At 46.3% G+C, this 15,779-nt stretch overlaps 1 protein-coding gene across 1 annotated transcript in view; it reads left to right on the top strand.

Annotated features, from left to right (window-relative positions):
- Window positions 1-13,770, top strand: part of LOC135915692 (bone morphogenetic protein 4-like) — a 447,782-nt gene extending 434,012 nt beyond the window's left edge. The window contains exon 6 of the mRNA XM_065448822.2: window positions 12,472-13,770. Within this exon, the coding sequence (XP_065304894.1) occupies window positions 12,472-12,962 (491 nt within the window). The 3' untranslated portion in view covers window positions 12,963-13,770. The remainder of the gene's footprint in view (window positions 1-12,471) is intronic.
- The last annotated feature ends 2,009 nt before the right edge of the window (window positions 13,771-15,779 follow it).

Below are 15,779 nucleotides of genomic sequence, written 5' to 3'. Positions count from 1 at the left end.
TGTATGAAAAAGTGAATGAAAGTAATGTGTGAGAGCTGAGGTTCGAAAGCATAGAGTAGACCGCTGAGCGCGTTGCATCGCATTGACGTCATTGGTTGGTGACCATTTGATTGCGACATGCTATATAGCTTAGTTGTCCCTGTGCATCTTACCGCATGAACCTTAGCAATGTTGCATGTCTACCATCGATTACAAGTATCAGCCACAATTAGCGCATGACCGGGGTAGTTGGAGAAGTATGGGAGAGGCCTATGCCCTGCAGTAGGCTTTGCCAGGCTGCTGCTGCTGCTGCTGATGATGATGATGGATCTCAAAAGAGGCCGTATATTGGTTGGATTGAGCCAAAATATGTCCACTTAACGCAGATCTTCACCCCCAGTAAAAAAAAATAAGGGTTGCTTGCTTTTTTTTTTTTTAAGCCGGGTATTGCGTTTTGTAACTTCTTGTACTGTATCCAAAAGGTAAGATCAACCTCATAACAATTTACTTTTCTGAAGCTGCGCTCTCCAGCGATTATACCGTGCGTGGTTACCTAATAACACTCACCCGTGGAAAATGCGGCTCAGCACGCAAGTGAGGATGTCGAACTGGCTGTGTAGTTGTCGTTTGGCAAGGCGAAAGAAGAACATGAAAACGGACTGCAAGAAAAAGCGGTGCGAATGCGCAAATGAGGGAACTCGGAGGAGCTGGTGTAGCGTCGGTGTGCTATTCCGAGCAGCGCTCTGCCTGACATTTCTTTGCCGTCCGGCCTGGACCGCCCTTTATAGCACGCTCATCGACTCCGGGAGTCTTTGGCACTTTCCTCTGTCGCTGAGTTCATTTTTTTTTATTTGTACCATCATGAGTATGTGTGTGTGCAAGTGTGTTTTATGGCGTTGAAAAATATACGAGAGAAGAGTTGGGCGGGGGAAGGCGAAATCGCGCGCGCCGCTGTAAATGACCACTTAGGAACAGATTCCCCTGGGGGCTTTCGAATGATTGGTGGTTCGATACGACCCCATGGTTAAGAAAAAAGGCTGCCCCCACTTGCTCCTCGACTTGGCGCTGTGTTACCGTTTTTCCTTCCTGTTTTCTTTCTCGTAGGGTCTCTCGTTGTCGTCTCCGAGGCTACAGATGACTGTGCTAGAGCTACAGTGTGCTTCGTGATCGCCAGCGCGACAGGGAGAACGTCTGTGGGTGCGCAGTTTCTTTTCGGAAGTGAGAAGTTAATGATCTTTGCTTTCTCGGAGAAACGTTGCTTGGCTTCCAGGATATCTTTGTTGCTGTTTTTCTCGGACGTTTCTTTCTTCCACGGGTTGCTGGGTGAGCTGATCACGGAGGTGTGGACATTGGGCGTGGTCTCCAACATTTTTTTTTTCATTTGCGAGATAACGGCAAAAGTTGTTTGATAAGGTGCACTCTTTCTGGCTTCTTGGTAATAGTGAAGAAGAATGAAATGTGACCGAGGACAGCCTTTGAACTTGGTTTATTACATTTTATTTTACTTGTTAGCGGTATGGTAGCGTTTAGAAATTACAATGCTTGCGGTGTTAAAAAAAAAGATAGTCGTATTGGAAATAAATCAAGTGTACCGTGCAATGGCTCACTCTAGCAAATGTTTGACAGTGGTACAGGCGTGCGGGAAACTAAAGACAACGCATGACGAAGCTGCAACAAACAACCTACATGCTTTTAAATGATAATGTAACAGAATTCACCTTTTTTTCTTTCTTTTCACACATCGCTCTTTTGAGCCTCCTATTGTGACAGTCGCATATGCTTTAAGATATTTAAACCGGTACAGCTAAAACTTAGATCCAAAGCTTTAAGCTCAAGCTCAGCGTGCATAATCTACTGGATGCGTAGTCTACTAACTCGTAGGGGAAACACGTGTGACGCCCTCGACGCATGATGCAAACTTAATAGAGTTGCCTAGGGTGCAACCTTATTCAACATCGTAAGCCGTGCTTACTATTTCCCGAAGACAGAGTCCTTTTTTTTTATTGATATGATATAAGGAGATGTTGGCGCGCAATTTAAGGCGCCGGCTACTCCTTATCTCTTGGGTGGTTCCGTCATACATCATTCAGGGTTCGCGGTTACATATCAAATAATCATTTCACACAAGCACCAGGACTTATAAAGCAACGTTTCCACAGGAAGACTATGGCAAATGTCCTTAGGACAGAGTCCTTCTTGGCTTCTTAGCGAGCACAGCTCAGCATCGAAAAGTGCCAACCTGGTGCCGTTAATTGTGCATTTCGTCGCGCGTAGGAACATTCTGGCTGGCAATACGTGCTGCGAACGTTTAATACAAGGGAACGCAGGCTCAATATTTTCCGAGCGGACTAATCGCGGTAATAAAATTAATATGCTAGCGTCCTTGGTTTTTTTTTAGCAGCACGTTGAGATTTCCGTAAAGATATTACAGCATTGCTACGTGTTAGTGACGGGCGCTAGTTGGCAGGTAAGCAGACGACGACGAACTTGGAAGTAAACTGTGTCTGGCCAACTTCCACCGTCAAAAAATACACTTCTGCAGCGGCGTTATCCCCACCACATTCGTCGGCCGTCTATTCCAAGGACGCGGCTATCCTGTGTTCCCTTATTTAAAAGGGCGTCGTCTTGTACATGCTGTATTGCCTTGAGGAATGAGATAAGAGAGGAAGTTCGAGAACATTATACAATTTTCGGTTTTCACGGGTATGCATTCCGATAGGATAGGCTCATCTTCTAGCATGTGGCTACAACATACTAAATGCGCCAATGCTCGGACACTGCGAAGGCATCTCGCGCGACAACATAAGTGCGATGACGCGTATTTTATCTCGCAATATGCACGGGGCGGTATTCTCGCATAGCGTTGCCGCTCCACTGTTACCGATATCTACTACCGCCGACTGCATATGCGCAGTCAGCAGTAGCGGAGGAATGGTAACGATTACGGTAACGGCTGATTGGTATCGGTGCCGTAAAAATATTTATCGGTTTACCGGTTCCCTCAACTAGACACCATACGTATTTCGCGAAAATCAGCGCGAACTCTATCAAAGCGTCCTCTTTCGGTTCAGGTATAGGATCTCTTCGATGAGTTGAAGAAAGCGGGATCGGTATAACCCGAGGCAAGGGTGCACAGGCGAATTTTTTTTCACCGCACGTGAAGGGAACCGCCATCGCGTGATGGACAAGCAAGAATGCGAACACATACGATGTGGGCGCACGCATCGCCTTCGATGATGACCCAAACCGAAAGGAAGAAACGGAAAGAAAAGCGGCCATAAGAAAAATCCGAGAAAAACCCGAGTAAGAAAGGAAGGAAGTCTCGCTTCCCATTAGACAAGATCGATGACCCGATATCAGTTGAATACACGGGCAGCGCGAGTTGGCTTCCTCCTTTTTTTTTTCTTTGTCCCCGGTCAGCGCTTCCCTTATCTCTGCGTTCCTTTTTACCACCTACCTGACTTTCCCTTGGCCGCGCAATGAGCATGCTTTCACTCGTCTCGGGAGGATCGCAATTCGGCCAGGTGCCGAAGAAACCGGCCGCTATTCATCTCTGCCCAGGCTTGTGTGTGTATGTATAGTTTTATATAAGGGGGCCTTTTCTTTTTCCTCCTCCTCGTTCAGTATTTCTTCTGCCCCTTTCATTTTGCTTCCTCGCCGTCTCCTTGGCATAGAAGACTGTTGGATGCCGAGCTGGTTGAGACGCGAACCGCAGGAGTCATCAATGTCGGTCGGTTGGGACGGCGGCGAAGTATCGGGGAATCGGAAGAAGCAAATAAGGGAGAAGAAAAGGTCACGCACAGATGATGAAAGACGACTGCAGGCTGCCAGCAATCACCGTGAAGTGCAAAGAAGAAACAGTTAGGGTGACTGAGGCCAGCATGCTTGAAAGGTTGGACGCCAAAATAAGGCAAAAACGAAAAAAGAAGAAGATAAGGAACAAAGAAGGTTCACAGAAAAAGTAGGGGGGGCGGTGGGGTGAGGCCTGATAGTTGCTATTTCGAATCCTGCGTACTTCTCTAAAAAAAGAAATTAACATTGTCTTTAGCGTTTTCTTGCCTCATTCTTTTCTGCTGTTTCTCTGTCGCTGTCTTTCTTTTGTGTGTGAGCGTGTGTGCGTGAGTGTGTGCGTGCATGTGTGTGCGCGCGCCGAATATCCTAAATGTGTGTTTGGTGTAGTCAATCGCCTTCATTCAGCCTGTACTGTCACCGGTACAGTGAGGAATGCACTGTTCAGATGTTCATTCCTTTCGCGTTCAAGAGGACTTCACGCGTGTCGTGAAACAAATAATGATTTACCGTGTGGCATTTGTTGTCTCGATACACGCGGCACTCCATTGCAGGCCGTTGCCTCCAAGTCTGCATTCACGTTGAAGTGGGCGAACGACCCGACAATGAGATGTCGATCCGAGGTTTAGCAGCGCCCGTATCGTATAAATTAGCCGAGCCTTCACCTTCAGTAAGGAATCACTCAAATCGTGTCCTCTGACTTGAGGCATTACTCCCCTTTAGTTTATAAGAGAGTTATAAACGCTGCAAAAGAGGGACGTATGTGGAATGAGGGTGTTGCTCCTGATATGCCTTGCGGTGATTGGAGGGGGAAAGCTGAGGAGAAGCGTGGATCGCAAACACCGCGCAAACGTTTGGTCGCCTTTTTCAAGCTTTTTGGATAGCCGTTTGAGTGCTCCATAAAGAGTACGCCACGCGGCGCGTCATTCGCGCGACGTTTCCTAAATGTGATTCAATCCCCTTCATTTTGTTTCTCTCTCTGCGTTCAGCTAAAAGTAGGCGGGGATTGCCCAATTACGAAGGTGCGTGGTGTGGGTGTGAGCGCAGCATGGCCCGATTCGACCGATTCGACGGCCGGCCGCGATAGACGAATCGTTAGAGTTGGTGCCTAATTGCTGCCAGCTGTCGCGCTTCCAACCCGACCTCGAAGGGCATCCTGTCGTCGACGGTCCCCTAACGCTGAAGCGCGTTCGCCTAACAGCGCGCGCGTCGAGCGCAAGGGAATTCGAGCATGCCGTTAGCTAGGCTCCTCTCATTAGAGCCACGAATACCACCTTCCTGCCTCCCCCCCTGAACCCCTGCCTGAACCTTTGCAGGAGTTCTACGAGCCACGGGCTCGCTTTGCCCTCCCTTCGTGTCCGCGTCGCATACCGCCGTCGATTTGGTGGAATTCGGCGCGATCGCCCCTGTCGCTTAGCTCTCCGTCTCGTCCTTTTTTTTTTCAACTTGTTTTCGCTTTGTTAATTTCAGTTTCACACAGAAGTGTATGGCTAACTATACTACTGATATCGATCAGACGATCGCGCTGAGTCTGCCAGCTGCTTTCGTCGGCCATCCGCCCCGCTGTACCGACATCCAATGCCGAACGAAGGATTTTTATACTTGTGCCCGCAACGACAGTCCTCTGCCGTTTCGCACGAACGCATGCGCGCTGTTAAATCGGACGGCCGTAAAAAGCTCAACGGCCCGAGGAGAAAAGTGAGCCGAACTTTAACGTTCGTATCTGGCGGACACCGGTCTGGTGATGGCGCCGTCTTGCTCGCCGAGGTCTAGTGCAATTAGGAGAAAATGGTGAGGCTGAACTCAGGGGTAGTTCCTGTGGCGCAAGGAGCCATACAGTGCCATCGGCCCGCAGTGTATAGTATTCGATGCGACTGCGACCTTGGGTATTTCAGAAATTGCTGTCAGCAGCGGAATATACAATTCGCGCACAAGCGTTTGTACGCGAATTGTTTGTACACAAACCAGAAATGACTGACTGACGGCCGTGTTTCCAGAATTTTGATCAAAATTGTGCGCAACGTGGAGCACTTGTCGGAACCTAGTCGTACTGAAGTTGCAAAGTTCTTTTTCCCGTGAAAGGCAACCGATGCCGAGTCAGTAACACTTCTGGATGTTGGGCATATATTTATACCGGTATGCGGGACTTCTAATCACGGGGAAGCATATTTGTTCTCCTTACGCCTGTAAGAACTCGGATGCCGGATGCTACAGTCACAGTCAGAAACTGTGGACAGGGGTTTCGCTTTGCTCGTTCAGCTCTCACAAGCCTCACTGTGACCTTTGCTGCGAATGACCGTAAAATGCTTTAGTATACATTTAAAGTGCGAAGAAAGTCGCGAATCGGTGTTCGTTACATCATTTCCGCATGATGCTCGTTACGACTTCAGTCTGAGCGCAACTTGTGGTTTGCTTGAGGTTTCCGGCTTTACGCCTGACCATATCACTAGCATTTTTAGTTTCACGCATGCGATGTATCTGCTCTTCGAAGCTGCTAGGTCACATAACTTCATGGTCACGGAGCCATCGCGGCCGGTATTGATGAGTTTTAAAGTTCCGAAGCACGAATTAACATGCAGCGTTGGAGGGCGTTGGATTCATTTTAACTACCTCAGGTTGTCTCATGTGCAGCGAACAACATATGCATGATCATTTTTGTATTGCATCCCCAGGAGAACGCTGCCATGGCGGTCGGGAGTTGAACTCGCGCCCTTGTGCTCAGAAGCAGAACAGCCGAGCCGCAGCAGCCACCTATTCATTCGCGCTCCTCTGGGTTCATTGTATACTCTACCAGTATATCTTACGTTAACATTTCTAGGGTCGCGTAGTTGGTAATTAACTATTGTTCAGTCCGTGCATGCTGTGAACTCGGCAGCATAGACTCAGATAGTGCATTCCGAAGTAAAATTTAAAAGAAAGAGAAAACTCGGATACCTTAGAGGCCACTCACACTAGCCACTAAGGCACTAATAATGACAAGGTAACGCTCTTCTTTTTATGCTTGCCTCGTGTATCACAATTTACCATCTCTCTCGTCATCGTTTATCAATCCGCAGCATTCCAGAGAACAGTCTCAACCTTTTTCTCCATCATTTATCGAAAGCAAAAACAGAAAGCGCAGAGTGCATAAGCAAGTGAAGAAGGCAGCGGGAACATAAAGCAATAGCGCTGTCTGCTCCTTATAGATGGGCCTGTATGGCTGAGTGGTGCCGGTAAAAGCACCGGCTAGCATGGCGACGACTGTGGTACATAAAGTAAGAATTGGGCGCGAATGTTCACAATCCATTGTCATCCCTGGGCTGCGCTTCGTGTGTTATACCAAAGGGCGTGAGCTTCGTTATTATAGGAAGAACTAAAATAAGATTAAAATATTGCAGTCTCATTAATAGGTATGTTTTCTCTTTTTTTCCCTTTCTGCTTTCTTGTTGTAATAAAACTGTTGGTATTTGGTTGCCTCACAATTTTTCCTGCTACAATGAGATATGCTAAACCTCGTTTATATTTTAATCAATTCTGTATTTTGTTCTGTAACCGTTTTTTTCTTGTTGCTTGCTGTATACTTCCTTATTATATGCTACTGTTGCTTTGAGATGTTAACTATAGTAACTGTTCTTGTACGAGAGGTCCCGATACAGTCTTTGACTATGGGACCTCCTTCTCCATACCAATGACTTGTAATGCGACCCAACTTCTAATACTAAATTCTGATTTTGATTCTGAATTCTGATTTTGATTCTGAAAGGTTCATGCAGGCCATTCTCCCTCGCACCCGACTGTAAACGCAGGCGCCGTTCGATAGCGTGACGCCGCTGTCAGGATGCCAATTGCGTGAAGTGCTGCATGCCAGAGGACGTCTTTCCTGTTGAATCTTCTTTCCTATTTTTTCACTTACTTCCCGGGCAGGTTTTCCACAAGTTGCATTCTTTGGATCCCTACGCCGTACCGTCGAGTTATATGATGCTATGTCAGGCCGAGCAAAACTATGTCGTCTTTGTCGAATCGTTGCAGTGGTGGCGGCTTCTCTCCCCCCGTCTCTGTCGAGTGCTACGATCGAACTTTTTTTTTTCGAACCTTCAGCCGGATAGGCATGGCTGGAGCAGCCAGCCCATGGTTACCATCGATAATTCTCTGCGCGCGCGCACTCTGCCCTTATCGGCACGCCCAAACGGTTGCTGTATGTTTACTCTGCGTTTGATGAAGACGGGGTAAGCACTATCGGCTATCAGACGTGTTTTGACGATACCACGCCGGTTGTCCCCACGCCTGCAGGTAGCCAACTTAGACGAATGATCGGCTCTCTCATTTTTGTTTTACTTTGGACAGCAGCCATATTCATGTTTTCGTTTGTAGAAAGGCCGAAGATTCATTCGGCATAAGACGCGCAAGACGTGCCGAAAAGTGGTCCTAGGCCGTTTGGAAGGGACCTCGAATTGAAAGTTTTGATTGAAGCTTCACTGGAAGATTGGCCAAACATTACAGAAAAATTTATTTTGAAGAGTATTTATTGCTCTACGGTCCTATAATTGCAGCCACTTACCTACTAGCAGCAGCATTTGCAGACTTAACAGCTCGATGTAAAAACAGCTGCGCTCAGATTTGTTGAAGATATTTCACTCATCTTCCTACTACTCTCTAAGAGGAAGTGAGGGTGTATGGAGCAGTCTACAGCAACAACATGTGTTTCGACCAATCCCTGTGACAAAGAAAGAAAAGAAAAGGAAGGTCATCTCGCATTCACTACGTCTGTACAGTTCGCCTTTTGGGAAACCCTTCACATGGATTTGCAGTTATATTATTCTGCAGATTTGGATGATATTGTCGCCTAAACGTGATCAGGTAAATTACAAATGTCTAGGCCAAATCCAGCTTTCTTTCTGCTTCTAATGACATTTCTTGCTTTACACCAGGTGCGCCATCTTGGCCGGTTGTGGTGTGACTACAATCATAAAGACTGTTCCGGCTGAAACCGCTTTTCCACTATTTGGTTACCGTTATGTCATAGTGAATGAGAGACAACACACACGAGACATGAGACAGGGCTGTTGTGGTCCCTCTTTATTTATGGTAGCATGACATGACAAAGTGAGAACGCAGAAAATGAATAGACGGGACCTTTCTGTGTCCTCCGTTTGCCATGCGCTGCTACTATTATGCACTGCCATGCGCTGGCCGATTCGCCATCCGTGAGCCCTCTTTGTTTCTTTTCTACTTCCTAATTGCGCTCTTTATGACAGATCACCTGTTTCTTGAGTCGTGTTTCGGGGGCCTCTCTCCCGTGCTAGGCCACTGCTGTTCTTGTTTGTGTTTTTTTGCGTTCTGTTTCAATTGCGTGTTCATTTCTTAGCTCCCAGTTCCCTAGATAGCGTGTACACGCACACAGGACCCGTCGTACGCCGGCGCCGACGATATAAGGCCGGTGAGTTAGCTTCTGACCTCGATGCGTTAAACTTTGGCAACACAAACTAAACCAAATGAACCACAATTCTGCGCACAATGTGTGCCAGTGTGACAGTCAGCACGGAGAACCGGCCATCACAGTGATTCTGCAAATCTTCTCCGAAGCCAATCCTTCAACGGGGATTCTGTATGGAGCCCGAAGATTCTGTATGTTTAAAAAAATATGGTTCAGTGACTCAATTTTTCTCCTTTGAGAACCTGGCTGGATCAAGAGGTAACGAGCCGAATGATTTTTCCGTCAACGTTCAAAGATGTAGTACTCTATGTAAACAGATGCAGATAATAATGATACAGCACATGTATCGGCGTAGTGTTTTGGTGATGACTTTATTATTATCCTGCGTTTTTCCCTACTCATTCATGTTTACAGTACAATTGTCAAATTGGCAAAGATACGAAAGGGAGGTTAACACTGCCCATAAATAAAAAGAACAGGGAGAAACAGAGAGCTATACTTAGGTGAGTGGCGAGGATTTGAACGATTACAAAAATCACTTTAACGTGGAACACCTACAGGTTCAGAGAAGTGGTCAAGGGGGCCAGAGTCAAATAAAGATGGTAAAACAAGTAGGTTATCTATAGTCACACCTGATTGGCTCCCATAGAAAAGGGCAAGACAAAAGGAAGAAAGGGAGAACGGGAGAGAGAGATAGAGAGAGTCGTGGCACACACATGCACCCGCAGATCAATTTTCGCACACGTATATATAGTCAAAAAGTGCCCGTATAGCCTATTTGCCTTTAAAAAAATAATAAATTCTATAATTTTACATGCCAAAATAGCGACCTGGTTAGAAGGTACGCAGTAATGAGGACTCCGGATTAATTATGGCCACCTTGGGTTCTTTAGCATGCACCTAATGCACGGCACACGGGCGTTTTTGCATTTCGCCCCCATCCATGCGCGGCCGCCGCGGGTGGGATTTGTTCCCGGAATCTCATGCTTTGCAGCGCAACGCCGTTTACCTTGAGGAGGCGCCTTAGCGTTTTGGTGGCCTTGTGCATAGTAATGTTCTTTCACTGAAGTCCCAAGGCTTTGACTTCCGAGAACAGTCTGTAGTCTAAGCGGTTAATAGGTGACCAGCGTCGCCTAATGCCAAGCAGTGTTGTAATTAATATGCATCAGTACAACAATTTCATTGCGTCCTCGTGTATGGTGGCATGCCAAGCACTCCGGGAAAATTCTTGTGGTCGTACTGGCACAAGCTTATGAATATGACCCTGTTGATTTTTTGTTAGATACTGACACGTGTACTTGTTTATCTTTATCGGGTGACCGCTTTTCGCCGTCTAACAAATGTTATCGCACAGCGCAGGATGCGCCTGCATGTATCGGAAGTTTCTCAAAAGTTATCGATGGTTCTATCTACTTTCTGCTGTCACCGAACCTTGTGCAATCTAATTTCGTCGCGTGACGCGAATGGTGTAGAACTTACATGCGGGCCCCAGCGATTACTCTGAAACATTCGACGACTGCTGTATAAAAGGCGACGCGCTTGACCCGTTGGTAAGACTTTCGACGATCGCCGACTGTTTTCGCCACTATCGCCATTCTTTGAGTGCAACTTGCTTTTGAGGGCACAGGCTCGCCCCATAAAACGCTAGTTTCGTCATTCGCAGTTTTGCTGCCTTCTTCACAGTCACTACCACGTGACAATCCTTCTTTGGATGCTATAATGCCATTGCGTCTTCCTGTAGCGTGGTAAAGGAATAGTGCGCGGAAGTTTTTACCGTCGTATAGACACGAACTTATTAATATTACCCAGTTATATACTGGTTAGAGACTTCATTGAATGGGGTAAATACGTTGCGTCCTCCTATAGCGTGGCATAAAAAACATTGCGTCAGGAAGTTTTTGTTGCTGTATTGACGCAAGTTTATGAGTACGACCCAATTAATTACTGGTGAGAGATTTCTTTGAACGGGATACATCCTCTCCTCGAGGATAAATTAGTTTCATGGTGCCTTGGAGACAAAAAAATTGAGATTACTTTTCCTTTGCTGTTAATTATTAGATGCATATTAAAATATGTGGCAAGCTGCATCTCACAATAGGATAAATCGGGTGAAATGATACGAAAAGAAAAAAAACATAGCAAGAGCAAATAGAGAGCACCGAGTTTTACTGTGCTGTGGGCGGTACAAAGCCGCTGAACACATCGATCGTAGCAGCGGCTGCGGCAGCGATAGATCTCCTCGCATGGCGTGTCGTCACGCCTACTTTCGATTTCCGAGTTCTTGCGGTGGGTCTTTTCGCTTCTGAACTTCCATTCTGCGCTATACCGTGGAATTGAAGCGCATCAAGGCTTTGTGCCAGCGTTCCCTGTATTCCTCGAGATCGTTGCTTTCTTCTCGTTTTTACGCCACCTGCTGAGGGCTGCGCACGCCACATCGTGCGTATCTGCGTTTGTGCCAAATTTGAGCGCACGTTGTCGATGCCGTCTATTTGCTCTTCGCAAGATAGACAGCATGGGTAGAATGGCAGAAAGAAAAAAGAAGGAATTTTTCTTTTTTTTTTATCAATGAGTAACTTTTTTGTTGCGTTCAAAAACGCATCCGGCGATGGTCCATTTGGCTCGAAGGCGGTTTTGAAGCGACCCGCAGAACAAGAGAAGCGAAGCAGAGGTAGTGAGAGGCCTGGTGCTTTTTCTTTTTCTTTTTTTGAAACTCGTTGGCGGCTCCCTTTGTTCTATTAAAAGATGCTTGATATCAGTGGTAATGTACACTGAGAAAGAAGTCTTCAGCGATGAAGTTTCTTTCGGAAGAACGCGGTGTGTTGTGTCCCTTACTTTACAGCTTTTGTGACACGCGACGCACAAGTCATTGCTCCCATTGAAGTCATATCTTTGAGTGCTTTACGACTAGTGGCATTAAGTATCAGAAACAAGTAATCAAGTTGGTTGCTACTTCATCCTGAAATGCAAACGGAATTTGCTTTTGCGTACTTTGTTTCGCGTACTAGTGGGTTTTTGCGTCTACAGACGGGTGACGTAAAGGCTTCGTGCCGGAGAGAGGTTGAACGGTTCATTCGTTAGGTAGTGACTTACGAAAGCCGTGTATGTATGCTTTTTGGGCCTGTTCTTGTGAGGAGTCGACCCAATCCTTCGCTTCCATTTTTTAAAGCAAACAGTGACAAAAATCAAAGTCATGCCTGCCTAAACAGAAGCATCACAATTCAGAGTTCTCTGCACAAGTTGTTCGATACTCTAGTGCCGCGGGCCTATCTCATTGTGCTCATTATGTGCAGACGTCACTGGAGGATGGCTTCCGGGACAGGCGACTGGCGCGAGCCTGCCGGTCGCCGTGCCAAATGGCGATGGCTTCACACCGGCTCCAAATCCCAGGAGCGTGCGGGCGGCTCCGCAGACCTCGTCTTCCGGGGCCAAGTCTTCAGCGACGGGCAAGGTGCACGACGAGCCGTTCGGTTGCACGCGGCACGAGATGTACGTGGACTTTGAGAAGATAGGTTGGTCCAGCTGGATCATCTCGCCGAAGGGCTACAACGCGTACCACTGCAAGGGTCAGTGCTATTTCCCGTTGGGCCAGAACCAGTGGCCCACCAACCACGCGACCGTGCAGAGTATCGTCAACGAGCTCAGCTTGACGGCCGGAGTGGGCGCACCCTGCTGCGTGCCCAACAAGCTGTACTCCATCAGCCTGCTATACTTCGACGAAAACGAGAACGTGGTGCTCAAGCAGTACGACGACATGGTGGCCGCTAGCTGCGGGTGCCACTGAAACCTCCCCATAGCGCAGCGCAATGAGCGGGTGGCCAAGCACACATGCTCTTTGATTGACGACACCCCGCGTCATCGCCGGATGGCTTCCGTGGACGCGGAAATCGAGTCTAGCTGGACGCTAAGGAGTGGAGGTTAAGACGAGCGCATTTTAACTGAGTGATGGTGCAAAGACGCTTGAACTTAGCTGCATGTTTCCTGCTCGAGTCCTTGCGCGGGACGAGTGGCATGGACATCTAGCTTCGTTGCGGTATTTATGACGATGGGACTTGTCGGAATCTCTACTTGGACTCTGTACGTGACGCAAGCACTACGATGTCTGGTGCCGTAAAAGACGTGAAATTAGCAGTATGGTATGTGTACGAGAGGCTATTTGGATGTATAACGTCTTGGCTGTCTCTTCGGAAACTTATCGTTTAGACAGTTGTCTTTATAAGCCATCAGCACTCGTTTGTTATACTTGCGGTATTCGACCTGCAGACTATATAGAAACTGCCTTGATGTTGAAAACGTTGACAGAATTGGCAATCGTAAAGGTATCATGTACCTTGAAGGTTACTAGCTGTAGCCGACTGGTAATGATTTAAGATGGCCTAGCACGCCACTTGATGTCGATGCGATGTGTGATCTGCCCAAAGACGGTTATCCTTCGCGTTGAGGAGCTTCGGTCTCTCCACCTGCAAGGATGAAGGGCTGTAGTGTTAGCTTACCTTGCACATGTAAGAGCTTGAGCATTTTTTGTCATGGACATCTCTTGCGAGCACTCGATTACTGACGTCGAGCCTGTGCATAGAACGGAAACTGTTAAATTTGGATCGGGGTGGGGGGGGGGGTTATTACTTAGAAGCACTGAAACTCAGAAAGATGCCACGCTGTGTAGCGTGTGACGAGTAGCAAAAGTGGAGATCCGTTATGCTTCTTTGGTTTTTTTTTCTCTTACCGGCACGCTGTAGCACATTACGTAACATCTCTCAGGTTCATTTCAGACTTCTTATCGCAACTGAAGAGATTAGAACACATTGAAATTTTCGCTACTCATCTTCTGAAGCGAGAGAAGGAATAAGTTGAAAAGTATTGAGCAGAGCGAGAATGATTGTAGAAATTATTGGTCTAGGGCGACAAGAACACAATGACAATCGGATCGGCTCCATGCGGGATGTCATATATATCAGCCTGCATTCTTCTCGCGAGGTCGACAAGTTGTAGAATATCAGAACGAAGTACTCTCCTCAGCGCGAGTAAGCCTAGTGGGCTACGCGAATGGAAACTCAGGGGCTAGAGATATTTATTTCAAAAATGCTGGCCTGTAGATAAGAACCAATTTTAGTGCGTAAGCATTCTTTGGCGAGAACCTCAGCAAAATCTGTCTGTAACGCGAAAAGTGTCACATTCTTTATCTGCAAAGTCATGCATAAGTGGCGAAGTTAAGAGATTTACTTGTTATAGTAGTGTAAATGGAGATTATTTGTTACTTTAGAATCGATAAGGCAGGAATGGAAAAGGAAAAAAAAAGTTATAGCTGTTCTCGTCATACCCCTTGAAACGTTACTGTCCTTGAAAGCTTACTTTTCTGCATTACTGTTGTGCGTGCAAGGAAGCTTGCTTTGGGATTGCAGCGTATAAAAAATGATAGAAAAACTGGTTGGTAGGTATGAGAATTGTTTAATAGTAGATGATGGGTAGCCTTAATAAAAGAATATGTGACATCGCCGTCGCCGCACCAAGGTCGTTAAAAAGAGAAGCTGTAATGTGGCAAAAGTAAAAAAAAAACAGTTGTGACGTCGTTTAGGCTCAGTTCATAGGGTGTATCTCAAATAAATGCATAATTGGGGAAGTTAACACATGTAATCGTTATAATAGTGTAATAGCAGATAAGTGGTAGCGATGGGTAGACATGCATTATCTAGCTAAATCAGTTAACAAAAGCGAAGTAGTGGCCGAGTCAAGGGATGCTTATGCATTAGTAGACAATTAGCAGAATTTCTGTAGCATGTTTTACAGCTTAGTAGCGTTGTTTCAGTATCTCTTTGGTTAGTATTTTAATTTAATGTTCATTTGTTTTTGGAAGTAATTTTAGCCAAAGTCTGCTAACTTGGCATTTTTATTATTTTATTTTTATTTTTTCATTGATATGATATGAGTGCCGGTAAGAAGATGGGCATGTTCGGTCTTTGTCTTGTGATTTTATATGAGCATTTGGCTCGCAACAATATTCAGCTTCGCACTCGATGGTTGGTTAGATCATGCTTTCACGCAACTACCAGAAATGACACGTTCGAGCAAGCTATATACAAGGACCTTGCTTTTCGTGGATTTGTTTTTCTACGTTTGTCCACAAGTGGAGGCCCATACTCTGGTGTAAAAGACGCATGTTATTTTGAAGTCTGCTTTTTAAAAAGCAGTATGACTTCTTCCCAGACACCATTAAACATGTGATCTGCTGCTCTTGTTTTTGTGCCATAAAGCTGTTAGAATGTACGTTTTGTATACTTGTATAGACGTGCTACTGTTGTTTGTTTGTTTTTGCTTACATAATAGAAAATACCTACGAGTGAATGCCAGTATGCGACCATCACTTGCCCTCATATACCTGCATCTGAAGAGGTGCTTTGCGATGAGTCAGCGAAAATACGTGCTATGTGCAGTGATGCCTCCATGCAAGCGGGAAAAGTTTCTCTATTGCACGCTCTCTGGACTCGATGTTATCGATATCGGTGTTAGAAATTCATATGGATTAATAAGTACTTTTGTAAGGATGCCTTTAGGAATAAACATCAGCACTCGCGCTTGCTCTTCAATCGTTCTGGTTATGTAAAAA

This window comes from Dermacentor albipictus, unplaced genomic scaffold, assembly GCF_038994185.2.
Source record: "Dermacentor albipictus isolate Rhodes 1998 colony unplaced genomic scaffold, USDA_Dalb.pri_finalv2 scaffold_13, whole genome shotgun sequence".
Lineage (NCBI taxonomy): Eukaryota > Metazoa > Arthropoda > Arachnida > Ixodida > Ixodidae > Dermacentor > Dermacentor albipictus.
Note: the sequence above shows the minus strand (reverse complement) of the source record. Positions and strands in the feature narration are given on the sequence as shown.